Source organism: Phascolarctos cinereus, unplaced genomic scaffold (genome assembly GCF_003287225.1).
Source record: "Phascolarctos cinereus isolate Bilbo 61053 unplaced genomic scaffold, phaCin_HiC Scaffold_5;HRSCAF=322, whole genome shotgun sequence".
NCBI classification, from domain to species: Eukaryota; Metazoa; Chordata; class Mammalia; order Diprotodontia; family Phascolarctidae; genus Phascolarctos; species Phascolarctos cinereus.
In genome coordinates, this window is record NW_027555958.1 from 67,947,097 (window position 1) to 67,971,470 (window position 24,374).

The 24,374-nt window shown below is 36.4% G+C and overlaps 1 protein-coding gene across 2 annotated transcripts in view; it reads left to right on the top strand.

Moving 5' to 3' along the window:
* OLFM3 (olfactomedin 3) overlaps positions 1–18,622 on the top strand; it is a 256,531-nt gene extending 237,909 nt beyond the window's left edge. For both annotated transcript variants that reach the window (XM_078154990.1, XM_021000128.2), the window contains exons 5-6: positions 15,176–15,282; positions 17,691–18,622. In XM_078154990.1, the coding sequence (XP_078011116.1) occupies positions 15,176–15,282; positions 17,691–18,368 (785 nt within the window). In that variant the 3' untranslated portion in view covers positions 18,369–18,622. The remainder of the gene's footprint in view (positions 1–15,175; positions 15,283–17,690) is intronic.
* Positions 18,623–24,374: the final 5,752 nt, after the last annotated feature.

The following is a 24,374-nucleotide window of genomic DNA, read 5'->3' on the forward strand; positions in this document are numbered from 1 at the left end:
TGGAGTCAGCAAGACCAGATTTCAAATCTGGCATCAAACACTTACTGGGTAAATGTCTGGGCTAGCAATATAACCTTTGTTTCACTTTCCTCTTATGTAAAATGGAGATAATTAATAATGCCTATATCCCAGATTTCAGTGAGAAGAAAATGAGTTAACACTTGCAAAGCACTTTGCCAACCTTAAAGTGCAACATGAATTGTAGCTATGATTATTAGAGAGGAAATACCTGAAAAAGAAAAAAGAATGTGCACAGAATTTCAGGGTTGGAAGGGTGCTATGAAGCCAGCCAGACTAACTACTGGCTAAATAAATGAAAAGACACCTAAGGCACCGCACTTCATTTTCAGACAGCTATAATCATTAAGTGTCCCCTTGAGTCAAATTTGCTTCTTTGCAACTTCCTTCTATTTTATTCTTCTCTTTTTTGTTATTTTCAGTCATTTTCAGTCATGTCCAACTCTTCCAGCCCCATTTGGGGTTTTCCTGGCAAAGATAATGGAAATGGTTTGTCATTTCCTTCTCCATCTTATTTTACAGGTGAGGAAACTGAGACAAACAGGATTAAGTGACTTTCCCAGGGTCACTAAGCTATTGACTATCTGAAGCTGTATTTGAACTCAGGAAGATGAGTCTTCCTGACTCAAGGCCCAGCACTCCATCCACTGTGCCACCTCTGAGGTTAAGCAAAATAAGCCTGATCACTTCTCCACATGACAGTCCTTCAATATTTCATGATAGCTACCATGTTGCCCTGAATCTTCTTTTCCTAGTCCTTTCTGCTGATAACCATAGGCATGAACTAGACACCGTTTACCATCCTAGCTGTGAATTCATTAAATGGCCTTGCTTAAATACATACACACACACACACACACACACACACACACACACACACACACACACACACACACACACAGATGTTCCTCTTATCTAATCAAAGGTTAGATGGCAGTTGTTCAGGTATATATGCTATTCCAACTTTAAAGACTGTCGATAGTTATAGGATGAAAAATTTAGGTCTTAGACCTCATCAAGTCCAATAACTTCATTTTGCCCACAAGGATACTGAGACCCAAGGGTCACACAGCTATCTGAGCCCAGATCTTCCCGATTCCAAATCCAGGGCAGCATCCATAACACCACACAGATAAAGACCTAGGCAAATTGTCATAAATAAAATGTGGTGTCACCATAGAAGGAGACAGTTGCAGAATAGTCTATTCCTTAGATGTCACATAGGTTCTACCCTATCTCATTAATAAAATGAAATCTGAAAGCTATACTTTATGCTGACCTCTATGGCAGTTATCACAGAAGGACATTCTATCATAACCATTAATAGAACATTCTTTTCCATTATGAATCATGAGAAATGACATCACAGAAATTAAAAATATAAAGAGAAACCCTAAGCTAGTAACAAAAATCACCCAACACCTCATTCCAGATCAGTGGCCATCATTTTGTAGGGAAAGCTCATGTAGATTGCCTTTCATAATCATTGTTTACAGAGATAAATGAGTGACTGCCAAGCTTGTGCATTGTGTGTATGTGTGTGTATACATACATACATACATACATACATACATACATACATACATACATATATATACTCATTTTAGCAGAAATGAAATAATTGGAAAAGAACAGGAGAATGTTATATCTTTGTCACAGAATGATTTAAACTAAATAACTCTTTGTTATATTCTGTCATGATAAGAGTAGCTTGGATTACTTGATAGGTTATGCTATTTTTAGCTGAGATAAAGAAAAACATGAGAGTCATCATGACATACTAGAGGTCCAGCCTCAGACATGGGAAGACTTGGGTTTGTAGATGTAGATAGAAAGAACCTTTGAATATATTTATTACAATCCCCATATTTTACAAATGAGGAAACTGAGGCTAGGGAATATTAAAGGACGTGCCCAAGATCACAGAAGTATTGGGGGTTAGTGGTAAGTTTTGAGCCTAGCTCCTCTGCCTCTAGGACTAGTGCTCTTTCTACTCTGTCCTGCCTCTGACATATGGCTATGTGAAACACTGTGCATGTCCTGAGAGACTAGAGTGGGAATGCATCTTCACCACAACCACCAACCAAATAAACCCCTTCTCTCCCAAAAAGAAAACATTATAACACTGAAAGTATAGATAACGATGTAGAAGCTAAATATATGCCTTCCAGGAATGAGGGAATGACCCTGTTTAAACACATAGAGATATCAGCCATTGCTCCATCCTACATTCATGGACATCGCTTACCCATTCAGTGCCCCTAGTATCTCTCTAAGACTGTAAATTGAAAATCCATTACCAACTTGCACTGGTACAGGGAAATTCCTCGTCATAGTTTCCCTATATCAATAAAATTACAGGTTCAGTATTTCATACTGAAAAGGAAAAATATATATTTATAAAATCACAGAAGTTAAGGTTTAGAAGGGGCCTCAAAAGGCTTCTAGTTAACTGAGCAGAAATCGCCTCTACAACATCAAGGATAAGTTTATTCATTATCTATTTGAAGATCTTTAGTGATAAAGAGCTCTCTATCTTAATTATTTTTAGATCCAATAATTAGGGAGTTTAACCTTATATCAAGTGAAAATCCACCTCTTTGGAACATCTGACCTTTGTTTCCAATTCCACCTTTCAGTGGCAGCTAAACAAATCTAAACTCTCTTCCTTTTTGAAGCTCAGGGAAATGTCCTGAGATGACCTGTGCCTACCATCTAGTTTGGATGTCTATTTTTTTCTTTTGTTCCAATGTAACTGGCATCACACCAAGGGGGAAAGAGGAGACTCTCAAATCAAAAAACAAACCAAAAAAAAAAAAAAACTACATAGAGTGCCTACTATGAGCAAGTCCCTATCAAGTAGTATGGAGATTATAATAAAATTATGACAGTCTAAGATATCTGGCTGTATTTTCAATTAATACTAATGTGAAATAATGGTCTATATTGGTTATTTCTTATTGGTTTGCTTTATAAGAACCTCTTTTTTTTTGCATCCCCTGGATTTGTTGTCACCAGTGTAAGAGCCCAGGCTCTGGGAATGAGTTCATTGTTTGTTTCCTGGACTCATACCATAAATCCTAGCCCACAGCCCCTCCTACTATGTACAGCCTGGGCATCTGTTATGGACAGATGGACTCTCCTAAAACAGTGTGGCAGACAATAGAATGTTCTAACCTAGAAAGATTCTGAGATTAGAGGAAGGTATGTGAAGGTTAGTGGGATGTTGGAGTAGACAGCATTTTAGTATGAGAATAGTACTGAATTTAAACATTTCACCTTGGGCTTACCTCACCTTATTGTGCTGGGAATCCAGCCTCTTGTTTGTTTGGTCATCTGGCACACCTCTCAGCATTATAGGCTCAAGGGAATGTATCTCTACCCCCTTGCCTCTGCTCTGGTATTTACTGGGTACATTTGGTATTTACATATGAAAGGGGTAACCTGTGTAGCCACCAATTCCAAGCTGTTTCAATTATTATGGGAATTGAGGCTCTTTCAGGTCAATAATTAATTAAAGTATCTACCAGGCACTGGGGACATAAAGAGAAAAATGAAATGGTCCTTACCTTCATGAAGCTTTCATTCTCCCTAGTGGACAGAGTGGAGAATGCAGTACTCGAACACTCAAATAGATGGATATTTAAGTACAGTAAAAAGAGTTCTGGAACCCATGGAACTAGATTCAAATTCTGCTTTTAACATTATTACCTGTCAGGGCAGCTAGGTGGTGCAGTGGATAGAGCACCGGCCCTGAAGTCAGGAGGACCTGAGTTCAAATCCAGCCTCAGACCAAACACTCAACACTTACTAGCTGTATGACCCTGGGCAAATCACTTAACCTCAATTTCATGAAAATTTAAAAAAAAAAGAACTTTATTACCTGTGCAAAATTGGGTGAGTCACTTAGCTTCCTACTATCTCAGTTTCCAGAGCTATAAAATGGAATTCCAATGGCTGGGAGCCCTTCCAGCTCTGGATCAAGGATCCTAAGCCATCTAACATCCACAAGCTTCAGTTTCATCAATCCAGTGATTCAATGGCCTTTGAAGTCCTTTTCAGCTCTAGATCTCTTACACATGATGCTGTGGTTCCAATGATGTAAACGTTTCCTTTAATGATGATCATATAATATATCCATGCCTCCCCATCTTCTGTAACACTTTTCCATATCCCCCATGAAGTCATCACAGAGCATGCTAAAGCCCTTGCTTGTGTTGTCTCGATATTGCAAGATACCAGCAAAATGCATAAGCCATTCAAGTATTATCTCTTATTCAACTTGTCACCAGCCCATATTTTTTCCTGACAAAATGTAAGGTACAATATAGCAAATGCAAAGTAATAAAAAAAGTACTAGCAACTGGGGAAAATAAGGGAAGATCTAATTAACATCTGAACTGAGCTTTGAAGAAAACTAAGGATTTTACCAAGTGAAGGCAAAGAGAGAGTAGGTTCTAAACATGGGGGCTAGCCTCAGCAAAAGCATGGTGGTTACAGTCATAAAACCATCTATGCAGTCATTAGTAGGCCAGTGTGACTGAAACGCAGAGTGTATAAAGGATAACAATATGAAATAAGTCAGAAAGGTAGATGTGGGCCACGCTGTGAAGGGTTTTAAATGCAAAAGGTAAGAATTTTATATTTATTTCCTTGGGGCAGTGTTGCTGTGGGATCTTTATATCTTATAATTATATAGTCACAAGGCTAATTAATAGTCACAAATGTCCATTCGAATTTTATTCAAGTCATATCTGCTTTTTGAAGACAAATAGAATTATGAAAATATTTCTCTTCCTATTACCTAGAGTCTGCATGTCAGTTCGAAGACACTGAACACCTTCTAAGTGTAGGACACACCTATAGGGGGTAACATAGTCACTGGCTATAATTATACAAAACACAGTCAAATACAAACATGTATTTGTATTAATTTAAAATACAACTGTGCATGTCCCAAAAGACTAGAGTTGGAATGCATCTTCACAATAACCACTAACCAAGTAAATCCCTTCCCTGCCAAAGAAGACATTATAATACTGAGAATATAAATAACAGTGTAAGAAGCTAAATATATGCCTTCCAGAATGGGATAAATGTTCCTGTTAAAATACATAGAGATGTTAGCTTTTGCTCCATCCCATATTCATGGCCCAAGTGGTGAGGAATAACTGAACAACTTCTAATATAATATTTTATACCTTTTTCCACTTAGTGTTCAGCCCACCAGAGGAGACCCAATTAACTTGGTAGATACAAGTTGGAATGCTCTGCTATTAGCTACCTCCGAGAAACACAGAGACAGGATGTATACCAAATGCAGCTAGGTTCCTACCCATCATTTATTCCACCTACAGTTTTTAACTGTGTAACAAAATGTCCTCACAGAGTTTAATGTTCTTAAAACTATGGGGTGCTATTGTTTTGTCAATCAACAAAGATTTATTAAGCACCATTGATGTATCAGGTGCTGTGCTAAGCACTGGGGATATATACATACATACATATATGTATACATACATACATACATATACATACATACATATATACATATACATACATATATATATACATATATGTATATATGTATGTATATGTATATATATATATGGAGAGAGAGAGAAAGAGAGAGAGAGCAAAAGGCAGTCCATATCCTCAAAGAGATCACAATCTAATAGGGGAACAACAAACAAACAAATATAAACAAACAAGTTATAGACATAATAAATAGGAAATAAGAGAGAGAGAGAGAGAGAGAGAGAGAGAGAGAGAGAGAGAGAGAGAGAGAGAGAGAGAGAGAGAGAGAGAGAGAGAAGAAACTGGAATTAATAGGAGTTGGGAAAGGCTTCCTGTAGAAGAGGGGTTTTAGTAAGAACTTAACGGAATCCAAGAAAGCCAATAGGCAGAGATGATAAGGAGAACACTCTAAGCTCAGGGAACAGTCAGAGAAAATGCCCACACCTTAGAGATAGAGTGTCTTGTTCATGAACAGCCAGGAGACCAGTTTCATTGAATAGAAAAACACATGATAGAGAAGAAAGTATAAGAAGATTGGAAAGACAGGAAGGAGCTAGGTTATTAGGGCTTTGAATATCAAGCATGATTTTGTATTTGATCCTGGAGGCACTGGAATTTATTGAGTAAGGGGAGTTTGACATGATCGGACCTGGAAAATCACTTTGGGGAAGATGGATCAAAGCAGAGAGAAACTTGAAGCAGATAGACCTACCATCAGGCTTTTGAAGTAGTTCAGGCATGAAATGATAAGGGCCTATACCAGAGCAGTGGCAGTATCAGAGGAGAGGAGGTGGCATATTTAGAACTGGAATATAGTTTAGAAATCATCTAATCCAATCCATTCATTGTATAGATGGGAAAACTGAGGCTCAGAAAGGTTAAATGACTTAACCAAGGTCATCCTAGTGGTAAATTTCAAAGTCAGGATTCTATCAGTTTTTTATTGAAAATCATAGGTTAGTGGCAAAAACCCTGCAGTTGGAGTAGGAAGAGATGTGAGTTCAAATCCCAGATCTAATACTTAATAGCTGTGTCACTTAATTGCCCTCAACTTCAGTTTCCTCTTATTAAAGATAAGTATAATATTTGTACTGTGTACCTCACATGCTCATTGTGAGGAACATGCTTATAGAAATTTAAGCTACTATCAGCATAGTAGTTTAGTTAATAACATAACCATCTTGTTCATTTTTGTTGTGAAATTAAAGATTTTGGAAAAAAACATAAAATAAACACTTTAGCAGCAATATTCTCTATTGGCCCCAAAGAGAGAACACAATGAGGCATCATAATGTGATATAAAAACTGACAAACTTGGAGGCGGAACACCTGGGTTTAGTTCCTATTTCTACCTGTTTCTACTTGTGCAACCTTGAACAAGTTCTTTAAACTATGCCATCACCTTTAAAACCACAGAGTAAGGCTAGTTAATAGCTAAGGTTCTGAACTCTAAATCTATTGTCACCATAATCCTTTAACCCCTCTTTAAATGCCCAAGTTACTGCTATATATGGACTGAGCTGAATAGAAGCATTGTGATTAATTCAACAGTATAAGGTGTTTTTTTTTTCAAAGAAATACTATAATTACATAATTTTTAGAATTTAGCTAAAACACAATGATTTAAGTCCCCCCCTTTCTGGGTGTGTGTGTGTGTGTGTGTGTGTGTGTTTAAAAGATGTGACTCAGGCTATTTCACTTTTTTTTTTGCTTATCTCTCCAATAACTTACATTTCATAGTACTGTGTTAGGGCAATGGTTTGGTGCCATCTAGTGATTCCCCAGATACATCTTTCCATTTACATAGAGGTTCATGAGAATTAATATTTAATAGGAGTATAAGTAGTAATTAGAAATTAGAGAGGAATGTCATAACTTTTAAAAGGCTTATGCTTCCTAGTCTGATTCGTGGCCTTGTCATTTCTATTTGTAGCCAGTAACCAAATATAGTAAATGATCTAAATGTTACTTATGGTAATGGCCTTATTCTCATGGATAAGAAAAACAATAGTCTTATTTTCAGATAAAACATTTACTGTCATTTCCAAGTCAGCAAAGCAGTATGTAGTAAATGTGAAAAATGTTTTTTTTAAACCTAAGGAGGTTTGGAAATATAAGCTTTTTATCTTCTCTATTTTTATGCCATTGTTCTTTCTTTCCCATAATGTGTCTTGCCAAGATACTTGTTATTAGACTCAGTCCAACTACTCTAATCAGGAGGTCATAGATATCTCAGAAGGAAGACATGTAAGAATCAGAGAATGAAGCAAAAGATCAGAGCTAACCAATACATTCAAAAGGAGGAAATTTAGAAAATCCTCAAATTAAAGTGTGAAAATGAGAATGGGTTCCTCTTTTAACCAACAATGTAAGGTAAAAGGGTTTTTTTGGAAAAAAAAAAAACTTTGAGATGTAAAAACCTTACTCTACTCTTTATTCCAGGACTATACGACTATGGTGCAATAGATATACCACTGTGAATCAGAGAACTCAGGTCTAAAACTTGGCTCTGCTATTTATTACCTGTATGGTCTTAGACAAGTTTCTTAGGTTTCAATTTCTTCATGGGTAAAGTTAATGACTGTATTAGGCAATCTCAAAGACCTCTTCCACCTCTAAATCTAATATCATCAAAGTCTCAAGTACATTGTGGATCTTTCATATAATCTCAGATCCTCTGTGAGGTTCTCCCCAGGAGATCATGTCATCACTCTGACCCTGAACCCCTGAGCTGTACACTTAGCCTCTGCTTTGTTTGAAAATAAATTTTCAATATGTTGTGTGAGTCCTCTAAGAAAAGAACTTTGACTTCTCTGAATCCATGGTGTCCAGAAGTATCTGAAAATGAAGAGGCACTCAACAAATAATGATGATAATGATGATGATGATAATGATATAGACATATGCTTGGGTTTTGAATGGAAGGAATTCTAGCTTGTGCAGGCCACTAAGATAGTAAGTGGATAGGATATCAGGCCATGTGAGGTTTACATGAATTAACTAGAGATTCATAGGCTGAAGAAGATAGTATTTGGAGAAGGGCATGATAACTATCTTCAATACCTGTAGACAACATCTGTGAAAGTGAAATTATTCTGCATGGTCCCAAAAGATACAGCTAGGAACAAGGAGTGGAAGTGGAAAACAGATGAATTTAAACTTAATATTGCTTTGTAAAAAAAAAAAACCTTCCTGACAATAAGTACAGCCTAAAATTAGGATGAGCTATCGTAGGAGGCAGTAAATTCACATTTACTGGACTTCTTCAATTGGAAATGGAATGGCCTTTTGGGAATATTGTAGAGGGGATTATTCTTGGACACACTGGGACTATATTTCCTCTAAGTCACCTTACAACTCTGAGATTGTGAGATTCTATGATTCTATGAATATTTTAAAATAGTTTGGTATACTTACATGTTAGAAAAAAAAGAAACAGATGGTTGGTTTGCTTGACTGATCTTGCAACTTACTTACTATCATAATAAACTTTTTTTTTGTAACAGTGATTTCCCAGTCTATTTTTAACCATTTTTGTGCTATATTAATGGATAGGAAATAATAACTTATCTTGATATAATACTCTAATGTTTCCAAAGTACTCCAGTCACATCAACCCTATGAGTTAGGCAATACAAGTATTATCATCTCCATTTTACTGATGAACAAACTGAGATATAAAAAGGTTAAGTTATTTGCCTATGGCCATATGGAAAATGTGCACCCAAGATTCCAAATCTAAGTGTCCTAACTCCATGCCTAGGTATTTCCTCAATGCTGTTCTGTTGATAATTAGTATACCATACTATTAAGGACCAGATTTTTTTTAAAGTACTGATTTAATAAAGTTTCTGACACATCATTAGTATAGCTTTATTACTTTCAAATATTGAGTAATCACAGCTTAGTCATCAATGGCTATTCAAAATGAGAAGAGATCCATATTCACGGTTGTCTGCACCTAGTCAAAGCCTTACCCGAAGTATGAATATTGCTCTACAACATTTGCCAAAAGTGGCCAAAAAGCCTCTGCTAGAAGACCTCTCCTGCCAGGGAGATCACAACCTCTGAAGCAACCCCATGCATTTTTAGACAACTTTAACTGTTGGGAAGCTCCTCTACACACTGAACCAGAAACTGCCTCTCTGGGGCTTTTATTCATTGGTTCTATCATTCTTCCTTCTGACCAATCAAAATAAGTCTTCTTTCTTCCATGTGACACTCTTTAAATACTTTAAGACAAGTATCATATTCTTCTCTGAGTCCTCTTTTCTTTAGCCTAAGGCTCCCAAGTTCTTTCAATGGATGTGCCTATGGTGGAAAGATAGAATTCGAATTTTTCTAAAGGAACATTTATGAAGAAACTGAGGGGAAAAAAAAGAAAACCATAGAAGTAATCAAATTTAAGGGGCAACTAGGTGTCACAGTAGATAGAGTGTCAGATCTGGAGTCAGGAAGACTCATCTTCCTGGGTCCAAATCGGGCCTCAGACATGAACTAGCTGTGTGACCCTGGGCAAGTCACTTAATCCAGTTTGCCTCACTCTTCTTGTCTGTAAAATGAACCAGAAAAGGAAATGACAAACCACTCCAGTAACTTTGCCAAGAAAACCCCAAATCGGTTCACAAAGAGTCAGAAATGACTGGAACAATTGAACAACATCAGTCAGGTTTAAAATCTGACCACAGATTGCTTTAGCTGGGTTTCTGTTTACTGGGATACTTCATTCCTTTACACTTCAATTTGAATAATCATTTGTTAAATGTCCATTATTACAAGCAGAATTGCATGTGGGTAGAGATCCAGCCTCAGATTAAAGAAGACCTGAGTTCAAGTATTGCCTATGTCACATGTTGGTGATATGATCCTAAAAAAAAAAAAAACATTCAAATGCCTAGTGCTCTGGCCAGCTCTCTAAAACCATAAGTTGCAAAAGAGGTATCTAGCTGTGTTGGGAGAAATAGTTCCCTCATCAAGTACTTCCCTACATCCAGGAAATCATTCTCCCTCCAAATTCTAATTTTTCACTATGATAAGGAGATGATCCAGGGACCTTGAAACCTATGTCAATGGTACAAAGGCTCTACTATATTCTATCTACCATGTTATAAGGCTTTGGGTACAGGCCCAGTGACAGACTTTGCAGTCTAAGGACCTGCCTAGGTAAGCGCTGCAGGGCTGATTAACAGAATGTTGGCTATAAAGTGGCACATTTCTGTAGTGATCTATGAACCAAACAAAACTATTAAATAGCTCTTAAATCTGTGCAGCCATCTTTTCCTCCTATAATATCAGTGCCGGAATGGCAAAAAGTGGCCAGAGAGTACATATAATATCACACTTTTTTTAATTTATATTGGCATGTTTGTTCAATGGGCAGTAGGTTGGCATGTCATTGCCACAGCAGACCTATACCCTTTCTTGTTATAAATGAAGAAGAAAAGTTGCAAAAAAGAAGTTGCTGCTAAATAGAAGATTGATTCTCAAGTTCTCCTCTGAGAGGCAAATAAAAGAGTCACAGGAGAAACAGGAAAGCTTTGGAGTTGAAAGGGAATCTCAGAAGCCATCCAATCTAAGCCGTTTCATTTTCTAGATAAGAAAACCGAGGTCTAGAGAAGATAAGTGACTCTCCTAAGGTTACCTAGGTAATAAAAAGTATCAGCAGCAAGATTTAAACCATCTTCCAGACTTCCATGACAGTGGCATTTCCACAGTGCTACTTGTGCCCAAAAGGAAAGAGGAACATTATGTCATGAAACTTTTGTTCATACCACTTTGAGATGTTTATGATGAATATAAGCAAACAGACACCCTTGAAGATAATTGTGGTTTAATACACAAACATCTGTTGAGAAGAGGAAGAAGCAGCAATGCTCCACAAAGATCTTGAAATGGTCCTCCATATTAAGTCTACATATACTTTAATACTTGATGACGTCATTGTAAAAGCAAGTGCAGTGAAAGACATAAAAACCAAGTCTGGAAATGATGATTCAAGATCAAGAAAGGAAAGCGGCTGACAGATACTCAAAATCCTTGCCCTTCTACATCATGAAGTTGATTCTTCAAGAAGAGGTTTGGAGGATGATGGACCTGATGAGCACTGAACATCATCATTGTCATCATCGTCGCTGTTGTCATTGTCTTCTAATATGAAAAAAATGGCCATCTATAGACGTGAAGACCCTTTGAATCTGTTTGCTAAAGAAAGAGGGTTTTGCATTCTAGACTATTGATATGAGAAGAAAGATGAAAAATAAAGCGAAGGATAGTAAGGTGATAAGGGTAATAGCCAAAACAATTTTGTCACCTATAATTATTAAACCTAAAATCATTTTCAAAAACCAGGAAGGGGGGGGCAAATTAAAAGAGTGTTCTATGATTTTACTTAACCATTCTGAAGATCAACTTACAGGAAAGGATAGAAACCACTGGAAGTATCCTCTTTGCTCCCCTTCCTCAAGTGAATATTGCAGTCACTTTCTAAATTAGCCACAGTCAGGCAGTACACATTAACCCAATTATTTTGATATTTTAAGAGATGGAGTTTTATGGTCCCTGGATTATCTAGATAATTGAAATAGATCTCTACTTCAATTTGTCTGGGAGGAAAACGTAGCCTCCATGTGAGGTCAATGTGATGACTTTCTATAAAGCATTTCAAGCTATTGCATACTAAGAATTGCTTTCCAATGAGAAAATCATTTTAAAATCCCCAGAGGGAGGCTTGAATAGTCATGATCCCTGGAAATAGTATTCACTGCCTGGATCTTATCTGATTCACATTTAGCCTGCACAATGAGTGAGAATATTCTGACTTTGGCTCCGTCCCCATCTGGGACATGGATCTTGAAGAGCTGTAGGTAGTTTGGACTGTTTAAATAGAACAGAACAAACCCAAAGGCTGTAGGTTTCTGTCTCATTAGTTTAAAAAAAAAGTATTTTCTATACAGTATATCAGAAGGCAAATCCTATATTCAACGATTAAATATGGGAATGAACCATTGGTAGCTTCTCAGAATTCCATTCTAATATTTATATTTTATCTATTAAAATTTACAAGGAAATTTACTGGCACAAAACCTCCAGGATAAATACATAGAAAGGAGAAGAGAGAGGAAAAAAGACTTTTGGTTGAAAAATATAACAAATTTTACTGGGAATAACAATAGCACCTAAATCGCAGGGTTGTTGTAGGGGTCCAAATGAGATAATGTACATAAAGTACTTGGTAAACCTTAAAGCCCTACATAAATGCCAGCTATTGTTATCATTATTAATATAGCTCAAGTTAATAATCTACACTTATTCAATTCAATTTAACATTTATTAACTACTATGGGAAATGCACAGTACTAAGGCATCCAAAAAGATACAAAAATACACAATACACACTTTTTCTAGGAAATCAACTATGTGCACAAACAATTCAGATAGAAAAATTTTAAATTATAGGTATAAAAACTTGGCTCAGCATAGCCTCTTTTAATGATCGTAAAATTATTTCAGTTGCCTAGTGCTGCAAAGCCAGATCTTGGTCAGGAAATCAGGACTTGGTGACAGGGAGGAAAACCTGGGTGAAACTGAGGTGCAGAAGAAAAGCATTAACTTGTATGTAAGAGATTCAGCAATAGCAGTGGCATGTGTGTGTATGTGTATGTCTGTGTTTGTGTGTGTTGGGGGAAGGAGGGATGAAACACAGTGAGACGAGCCAAGCAAGTATCAATAGTCATATAAACGTAAGAAATCAGTAGGATTTGTAGGTGTTTCGCAAAACTGGCAGCTAGAGTTAACAGTTTAAACAATCATCTTGTGCTGTGAGCAACCAGCTATTTCAGGCCTGCTCTGCCTACCCAGCAATGACCTGCCAAGAAGTCTCAGCTGGTGTTGACAACAAATGGTAAGAAAAATGCAAAGTCTTGGGAGAGTTCTAAGGAAGAAATGGTCATTTCTCATGGAATTTCTCACCTAGCATATCAGGTTCAAGGAAGCTAGAAAAAAATGGTTAAAAAAGATGTCACCATAAGTGGTTTCTTTCATTAGGATGCTGAATATTTTTTAGAAGCTCAGTTTGGTTACTTTGAGTTACTAGAAATGAGCAAACTGATAAATTATAATGGAAGTAATAGGTCAAAAACATGATACTTCTACATAGGACCAAGGAATGTACACAACTCAAGATTCTTCCAGTAAGAAGTTGATCCTTTGGGGAAAACAATGAGGGGAAAATCCACACCAACCTAAAGTCAACTTTCTGACCCCTTGAGCAAATAAAGTATAAATGTCAAAGGTCCAAACTGTTAAAAGTTGAACTCCTCATCTCAATATTTGATTTGTTTGCTATGTGCTATTACTCTGAAAAACTCATGATTATTTCTTAATGTTTTCCTTTGCTCCTGCTCTGCATGTACGTGTATGTGTATGTGTGTGAATTATGAAAGACATAACACTTCTACATAGCACTGAAGAATTCACAGATCCAGATTCTTCCAATAATAAACTGATTTCTTTCGGGGAAAAAAATGAAGGAAAATTCCATACCATGATGTATATATCATGCTAAGTAAACTAATTCCCCTACTTTGTTTTTAGAATCTGGTTACTTCATTTCTCATATTGTGAGAAATATTTGAGCTTTTTGCTGTGGTAATGAAGAAGAAAGCAGCATTATTTGATGAAAGGAGAGGAGAGCAAGAAAGCAATAAAGAGGCCAAATGCACACAAGATGACACAGGAGAATAAAAGAGAAATGAGATATCTTAAATTGCCTGGGAGATGAAAGTCTACATTTACTGCCACATACCACTGGTTATAAATATATTGACTATACAGATTTTATTAAAAATCACTTCTTTAGTCTCACAATAAATACTTTGGATTTCTGTCGTTGTTGTTACTGTTGTTGTTTCCTTAGACCTCAGTATTTTTTAAGGATGAGGTTTTTTTTCCTTAAACTCCTTCCTGGATGATACTACATAGTTCCAGTCAAGTCATTACATTTTCACCTTTTAGCATCTCCTGGCAATCTAATACACTGTTATGCACTTTATAAAGCCACAAGTTTTCTTGATTATTCTGTACTGTTCTGTTTAGACTTCTTTATGCTGCAAAAATCTAACATCTGTTTCAGGTACTCTAGAAAGGAAATTGCATAGAATTCTATTTTAGGGATGTCCTTCTCAGGAAATAGATATTTGCTAATGGAAAAACCACAGAATCATTGAGGACTTTTTGACCTTTTATAGTGGTGGTCAGTGGTCAATGGAATGGCAAAGAATGAGAAAGAAATGCTTACTATTGAAGAGTATTTTCTGAATCAAGCACATTAGAAGAGACAGGTGCTGAGTTAGCATGAGTATTCTTTTTTTAATTTGTCCAGAAAGCACAACAAATTATTTTCAAGTCTTCTCAGCATAAAGTCAACTTTGTACCCCTCAAGCAATGAAAACATAAATGTCCAAAGACAAAAATGATAAAATGTAAACTCCCCATCTCAAAGCTCCATGTGCTTGTCATGTGTGATATTTCTATGAAAAACTTATGACTGTATCTGGACATTTTCCTTTTGTTCCTAGTCTGTATGTGAGTGTGAATTGTTGGCCATGTCCATGAAATGTATTTATGTTTCTTCTAATTTCAGCATGTGGCAAGTTGATGAAAATCACAGGTCCTATTACAGTCAAGACATCTGGAACCCGATTTGGAGCTTGGATGACAGATCCTTTAGCATCAGAAAAAAATAACCGAGTATGTTGTTGTCCCCAATGCCTTTGCCCTTCTTTAAAGTTACAAGGATATAAGCTTTCTTTGGGGGTATACAGTTCATCTTAGAAATATATTGCTTCTTTCACATATTTCGCTTAATTCATGATACTAGCCACTCCAGTGGAGAATGTCATAATTACTGTGGTACAGCATTCCTCCCTACAAATCTTCAATCTCATTGAATTTAGTTTTCTTTAGTCTTATTTGCATGAAAAATCCTGGGAAACAATTCATTAAAATTATATAGATTCTTTATATTTGTATTTCTAAAATGTATTCATTGAAGGGAAGATTGCCTGATGCAGTGGAGAGTAAGATGGAGTCACGATCTAGATTCAAAACCTGCCTCTGCACTTGCTTCAGACAAGTTATTGGGACCTCAATTTCCCTATCTATAAAATGAAGAGGTTGGACTGGATGACTTCTAAGGTCTCTTTCAGCTTTTTATCTCTTATACAATTCTACAAGCTCCTATGAACTTACACAGTGAAGAAATAACAAGACAGTAGATGATGGCAACTCAACAAGTAAGAAAAGGGGATACAGTGAGAAGAGTGATAAAGGTGGAATCAGAGTGTCTGGGTACGAATAATGGCTCTACCACTCACTATCTGAATGACCTGGACCAAGTCATTCAAGATCAATACACCTGTGTTTTCTCACCTATAAAATTAGAGGGCTGGACTAGCTTACCTCTAAGGTGCCTTCCAGCTCTAAAGGTATGATAAGATCCCAGGTGAAATGCTCCATGTGAAGCCTTGAGGTAGCATTGAAAATCTTCTTGTTTTTCCCTTTGATATTTTCATGAATTGGGAATGGCAAACCACTGCATTGCAACTTTGGAAAAACGCTATCTGGATTTCCAAATTCAGTGTAATTTAACCTTTTGGGGAACCCGACCTGAGGTGTTTTGGTTACTGAAGTAAAAGGTAAAAAAAGAAGTCCTTATGAGGCATTTTCTCATAAGAAACTCATCCCATGAACCATAAAGTTAGTGTTAGAGTGATGCTTCAATGCATTCATAATCCAAAGGCAAATAAGATACTTGAAAAATAGTCCTTAGACCATGAAATCTTAGATCTTTCTGTAAAATGTAAATTCTTGCTCCAGATGAGGAGATAGAGTAAATATAAATCACTCAAGGTAATTTTTCCCCATAATCATCAGCAACTATGTCAATGCATTTGAATTATGCAAGTGAAAATGATCACCTCCGGTATTTTGGATATAATTTTATAAGCAAGGCTATGAGTCAGAGGATGTGGGTTCAAGTTATATCTCTTCCATGTATTGCTTGTGTGACTGTAAATGAATCAGTCTCCAAGACCTCACATTCCTTATCTGGAAAATAAATGGGCTAGACCGGGAGTGGGGAACCTCTGGCCTCAAGGCCACATGTGGCCCTCTAAGTCTTCAAGGGTGGCCCTTTGAATGAATCCAACCTTCACAGAACAAATTCCCTTAATACAAGGATTAGTTCCGTAAAACTTGGACTCAGTCTAAAGGCTGTACCCAGGGACCTAGAAGGCCACATGTGGCCCTGAAGCCACAGGTTTCCCACCCCAGGCTAGACTATGTGATCCCTGAGGTCCTTTCCAGCCCTAGTCTACTATCATAATATCAATACAATGAGCTATGTGAAATGACAATAAAAAAGGAGAGAAATTTTTACTATCAACCAATCAATTCGAACGAGATATTTGCAAAAACAATTAGCACAGTATCTGACACATGGTAGGTACTTAATAAATGCTTGTTCCCCTTCCCAGCACTTATTTAGGGATAGTGAAAATGTCTGCAAATGCTTTAGACCCTTCTTTTAATTCTATTTTTCTGAAGAGGGTCAAGAATTGTAATTTCATTGGCATAGGAAAAACAAATCTCTATACCAGTGCAGATCATCAGCTGTTTCTTAGAGATTTGACAGATGCTAAAAGGTCATACCCAGGGTCACATAACCAGAATGTTTCATAGGCAGGACTTGAATCCAGGTCTTCCTGACTCTGATGCTGACTATCTACTAAGGTATAATATCTCTCAGATCCTTCTTACAACATAATAATTAAATTGAATGATTTCAATAAATTTTATTAAGCATCTACTGTCTAGACAGCAAAGCTGAATACCAAGAATACACTAAATTAAAATACTTCTTGCCCTCTAGGAGCATATATTCTACCAGGGGAAAATAAAATAATAGATCAAAGCAGGAAAATAATTAAGTTTTCAAAATCTTTAGATAGATAGTTATAGATATACATACATACATATACATATAAACATACATATACATATATATAAATCTGTGTTAATATCTTCTGATTTTCATGTTTTTAGATTCTGTGATGGGTATACAAGTAAGTTGAGTTATTTTTTTTTATTCTCCCCAGGTCTGGTACATGGATAGTTACACTAACAATAAGATTGTTCGTGAATATAAATCGATGGCAGACTTTGTCAGTGGAGCTGAATCAAGGACATATAATCTCCCTTTCAAATGGGCAGGGACTAACCATGTAGTCTACAATGGCTCCCTCTATTTTAACAAGTATCAGAGTAATATCATCATCAAGTACAGTTTTGACACAGGGAGAGTACTGGCCCAGCGGAGCCTGGAGTATGCTGGCTTTCATAATGTCTACCCTTACACCTGGGGTGGCTTCTCTGACATTGATCTGATGGCTGATGAGATTGGACTGTGGGCAGTATACGCAACCAACCAGAATGCAGGCAACATCGTCATCAGCCAGCTTAATCAAGATACCTTGGAGGTGATGAAGAGCTGGAGTACTGGCTATCCAAAGAGGAGCGCTGGAGAATCCTTCATGATCTGTGGGACCCTATATGTCACCAACTCCCATTTAACTGGAGCCAAGGTTTATTACTCTTATTCCACCAAAACCTCCACATATGAGTACACAGACATCCCCTTCCATAATCAATACTTTCATATATCCATGCTTGACTACAACGCAAGAGATAGAGCTCTGTATGCCTGGAACAATGGACATCAGGTCCTGTTCAATGTCACTCTTTTCCACATCATTAAGACAGAGGATGACACATAAGTGTTGTTTTATTTTTATTTTATTTTATTTTTAATTTTTCCAATTCTCTTAGTGTCATTTGTGATAAACTCTAAAGCATCTCATGTTTTTTTTTCCTGTAGTATGTTTTTTTTCATCATTTGCCAAAAAGCATTTTATACTATAGAGTGTATCCCCCCCCAAAAAAAAAAACACCCAAGACTGTCCTAAGATGACCCGTTGGAAATGCATCTTAATTATTGGATCTGCAAGGCCTATTATGACCTTGTGTAAAAAGCACTAAAGAGAGTGTGAGTGACTAAAGTCATAGTTTTCAAAAGATTGATGATTTGCCTTATCTTTGAGTCAGAGACTAATGGTGGCTTAAATGCATGAATGTCCTTTTTTAACTTCTGTCCTTTTTTTAATCTGTCAACTTGTTGCTCCACATCAGGAAATATTTTGGTAGTAATTGAAACTAAAAAAAGTACTTTCCCCCATTTATTTCTTAAAAGACAAAAAAAAATCAAGGATCTGGTTTACTTGGGAAAATTAATGTCCGTCATTTTGCTGTTACCTAATTCTCTGATGCGGTGCTGTAAAGTACATTTTTAAATCTCTTGCTAACATTTTACTGGCAACATGTATTTCTACCATTGTAACCACCATTGTGCAATTGTATCTCTTCACTTCTGTGAAAGTAAAGTAAGTACTATTTTTTATAAAATACATTGAAGTTGAATCTCAGTAATGACTATGGATGCGTTTGGAAGTATAGTCAAGAAGGGATTATGTTCTCAGCTTGGTCCCTTCCTGCAAGCATTGTAAACCTCAGAAAGACAATGGGAAAAAGGCTCTTTCCATTAATTCCTTTCAAATGGATTCAAGAAGCATCACCTAATTCTGTAGCACATGCAAGGCACTGTACTAAGGATAAAAAGGCAAAAGTGAAAACCCGCCCTTACCCTCAAGAACTTACATCCTACTGGAGGAATACATGATATACACAGATAAAACAAAAGATAATCTCAAAGCAGGAATTTTACCCTCCAGGTGTATAATGGAGCACTGACAAGTAAGAATGACAAAAATAGCCCAGTATAGCTGGTTTGATGCAATAGTTATTGTCTACCAGTCATTTTAGTTGTCTACAGAATCTGCTGAGTCCCCAAAGCATATACTGGAGTTAATCTTCCCATATATCAGGCAAACAGGAAAGTTTACACTTCGTGGTCAAATATTTTACTCCTTAATTGACTGTTAACAAGCAGGAGCAAGAGGGTAAGTATACATACCCGGATTCTCATACTGCAGGATAAACGTAACACGATTGTCAATACAGATTTCTCAAAATATTCTCAAGAAACATTATAAGCATTGGGAAAACATGCAGTAGGTCTATACAACAAAACAAAAATTGAAGTCTTGCTTATTATCTGGGTTTCCAATAGAAAGTGGGGAGTACTGTAGCATCTGCTTGTCTTATATAAGCCATTATCTTTGCTAAATGAATTTACCCCTCTCGGGAGAAAAACTTCAGTGCTATTTTCCTATGCTAAAACTCAGAACTTGCAATTAATGTAAACAGACAGATAATTATATTTTAACCGTAATTCTACAAAGTGAAAGACCATAGAATCACAGAAATTTGGAAGTAGCAGGGACCTTTGGGCCCATTTTACCCAGTTCACATCTGAATAAGAATCTCTGCTCTAACACATCTGATAGGTGGATGATCTACCTTTTGGGGGAAGTGGCTACTTTTGAACGAAGGTCATTTATTCCACTTGGTGATAGATTTAATTGTGAGGATCCTCTTTCAATCTCCACATATTACTCCTAGTTTGGCCTTCTGGGATCAAGTAGAAAAAGTCTAATCTTCTCTCTAGGTGACAGCCCTTCAGATACTTTAAGAGAGCTACCATGCCTCCCTGTAACCATTACCCATTTTCAAAAATATGGTTTGGGGCAGGGGGCAGCTAGGTTGCTCAGTGGATAGAGCATCAGCCCTGGAGTCAGGAGGACTTGAGTTCAAATCTGGTCTCAGACCAGATACTTACTTAATTCACTTAAACCTAATTGCCTAGGAAAAAAAAAAGACTATTTGTGAATTAAATATATACTGAAGGAAGCTACATTCATTTGGGGGCTGCTAGGTAGTACAGTATATAGAGCACCGGCCCTGGAGTCAGGAGGACCTGAGTTCAAATCTGGCCTCAGACACTTGACACTTACTAGCTGTGTGACCCTGGGCAAGTTGCTTAACCCCATTGCCTAGCCCTCCATTCTTCCCCAAAAAAGATACAGTTTTGGGAAACTGACATATATTACCAATGACAAACACAAGGGATTTAGTTTGGTGTTTTGTAATTTAAAAAAATATACACACATCCATATGCACATATGTGTATATGTATATGAATATGGATGGTATATATACATATTATACATATACATATATACACATATATTATGTATAAACAATATGCTATATTCAGATAAATATAATGCCATATTTATGCTAACAAATAGTGCAAATCCTGCAAAGTACTGAAAACACAAATGTTAATGTTTAGAGTTAAGCTCTCAAACTAAAGTCAAATTCATCAGGAAAAATCATCATTTACTGACATTCTGACATTGGAAATCGTAGGTGTAAATCTTTCTGCTTATATTCAACTGGTTTTTCATTCATTAATGAAGATTGTATCCATACTTACATGAAGGTAACATAAATTTCAGTAAATGGTCTGTAGTTTTCAATTTGGGGAAATTGTGATTGCTTGTATTTGGAAAAAAAAAGCTGTCTTTTCTCTCTATACTAGAGAAGAGCAGTGACTTCTCTTGCAAAAGATTTATCCTTAATAGTATGGGTTACTCTGGTAGCAAGACTTGAAAAATCCAGGAAGATTCCAACAACCAAGGCATTTATATTTAGCCCAACAAAAAAAATCATCAGATATGGATGACTTGGGATAGCAAGTCTTTGTATGAGGAAAGAAGAAAGCTGCATCACTTCTGAAACAAAAGCTTTCTAAGTGGGTGGCTTCAATTAGATACATGATTCTTCATTTCCTTTTCCGGAATTGCTATCATGTGGTACATTCAACCCCAAGATGATGGCAGTTTATTTGCCAGGTGCACAGTTCTTAAAACACTTTACGATCTCAATTTAAATTTCTTCATTGTTAACATTGAGTGGGGATAACATGAGCTTTTGTGTGATTTGTATTAAGCATAAATAGAAATTCATTTTTTTCTTCAATGATTATCATGTTAGTATCTGAGATAAAAAACAACTTACTCAAAAACCTGGTACTCTCAAACTTTCAACTAAGCGTACACGCTTTATAGAGACTGATTTCCCATTTCTGAAAGTTGAGCTGATGAAAATGGATATTTAACAATACCGAACATTTATATGACACTTTAAGGTTTGTAAAGCATTTTACATGTATCTTCAGATGGATAGGTAGATTACTTCATTTGATCTTCCCAATAACTCTGTATATTATCCCCATTTTATAGCTGAGAGAGATTATGTGACTTGCTCATGGCCTACCTAGCCAATATAAGTTAGGATTTGAGCACCAGTCTTCCTGACTCCAAGTTCAGGATTTGAACTACTGTGCTACACTAATCAGTATAACAGCAACACCAGGTAATTCATAGCCTACAATGAATCCTTTTTAACTCTCTCCCCACTGATGTCCCTGTTGATAAAAATCAAATTTCCTACATAATTAGCAAATATCTAAATCAGACGAAGTATGTAGCCATAGCCTAGGAAACAATAACAGTCACTATTTAACAAGTGATCATTTAAAACTGTATCTATATTCCTATTATTGACTAGATCTATGGTATAAAATTCAAATAGAAATGAGGGCCACTAGACCATGTAAAAGGATCACTGTGGACCACATATTGACTTATAAAACCACATATTAACATTATTTATGTCCTGTTACATTTTTGTTAGTTTGTTAAATATTTCCCAATTACATTTTTAGCTCTCAAGTGTTATGGGCAATGCAGGCTTGCACATTTGATATCTCTGTCTGTGTAAAGGACTCTTGGATGAGGAAACCTCTTTTATTAATTTAGGTTGATACCTTCTCTGCAACTTACAGTCTAGAGAATTACCCAGAGCAATGTAAGGTTGAATGACTTGCCTGGGGTTCCATAGTCAATATGTGTCAGAGGCAGTAATTGAACTGACTCCACAAGGCTGGTTCTCTGTCTTATCTTGTCATTCATATAATACTTCAAAGTGTGCAAAGCATGTTAAATATAGGATTCATTTTAAGGTTTGTAACAACCTTGTGAGATAGGCACTGAAGTTTTTATTCCTATGTTATAGTTGAGAAAACTGAGTTTCACAAAGGTCATGTGTTTTGCCCAAGGTCCCATAATGATTAAGAGCAAGAGGTAGGGATTAAAACCTGTCTTCTTTCTTCCAATTCTAACAGTGCCTCCCGAGAGACAATGGAATAATGATGCTGATGACAATTTTGTGTTTGGTGGCTTACCAGTTCACACAAAAAGATATCTGTGAAATAGGTTTTCATCTTGAAATGTATTCTCAACATGTAGACCAAAATGCAAATAAAACGGTAATTACTTAGAAGTAATATGAGAAGAGATAAAGAAATTAAAATAACCTAAGACATTTTATACAGAAGTTCATACTTATCTATATAAGTCAATCGGTTCATTTAATCAGGTAGCATCCAATTTCTCTTAATTATAATATCAATGACATCCTTGATGATGAATACATATTTTTTAGAAATAAAGGGGAAAGATGACAATGTCTTTCTAGTTCCCTTTCCCAGAGGCAGCAATAGAGATCTGACCTAGTAGCCAGAAATATTTTGGTTCAAGGTCCTCATTTGTCAAATACTATCTTTGTGACCTTGAGAAAATGGAATCACTACTCAGTGCTACTGGCAACTCTTTAAGCCTGTAAGCTGCAGAGATGACACCCAGTACAGGGCCTCATCTTGTCTAAGAGTTCCCTGTAACAATGAAATCAGATTTCCAATCTTCATTCTTTCTTTCCTACTAAGTAAAAATTCTACATTCCTGAAAGTCATAAGTAACCACCTAACTTACAAAAGAAGTTTATTAAAATAGAAATAGATGATCTAACCAGAAGATTCTTTCATAATTTAAAAATGTTAGCTTGAAGCTTTTTTATCTTCCCTCAAAATAAATAGTTTTAATAAAGGTTAATTTGACACTAACTATTAATAGTAACAGCTGGTAATAGGTAGCATTCATTATCGCTTTATAAATTGCAAAGCACTTTTTATATGCCAACTCATTTAATACTCACAAACACCCTGTAATACAGATGCTATTTATTATCCCCATTTTCCTGATAAATAAACAATGAGGTTAATTAAGTAGCTTTCCCAAGGTCGCATAGTCAATGCACGAGTAGGTATTTGAATTCAAGTTTTCCTGATTGAAAACCCTATTTTGTGTCCATTCCATTACCTCACTGCCTACTAAAATCCCTTAGTTTTTTCAACTTTGAAATCTAGGTTTTAAAATAAAGCTTCCCTGGCCTCCTTGTAAAACAAAAATATCAAATCATCTTTTCAAGAACCATAACATCAATGTTGTTGGTGGCAAACTGAAACTCTGTCACTCGAGGGAGACCCACCCTGGGAAAGAATTCCAACCTGTCTGCTTATGACCTGGATATTCTTGAAATCAGAACATCTAAAGGTGATATTCAAATGACTTCGGGGGGGGGGCAGTGTTTCATTCATTCTCATAGTTAACTATACATCTAATATTCCTAAGACGTGTTTTAATAGCACTATCATAGACTGAATTCATTTCATCTTCTCTATCATAGCCAGGTAAGCAGACCATGGAAAGAGCTACAGAGGGGAGTCTCCTGGAACTCTGGATATTCTGAATTCTATATGATAATCTATTAAAAATATGGTGAGACAAGCTGATGCAATGTGTTAATCATTGGCTGCTTACATTGGGGAATATTCATTTCCATAGAGACCTAGAGGCACTGAA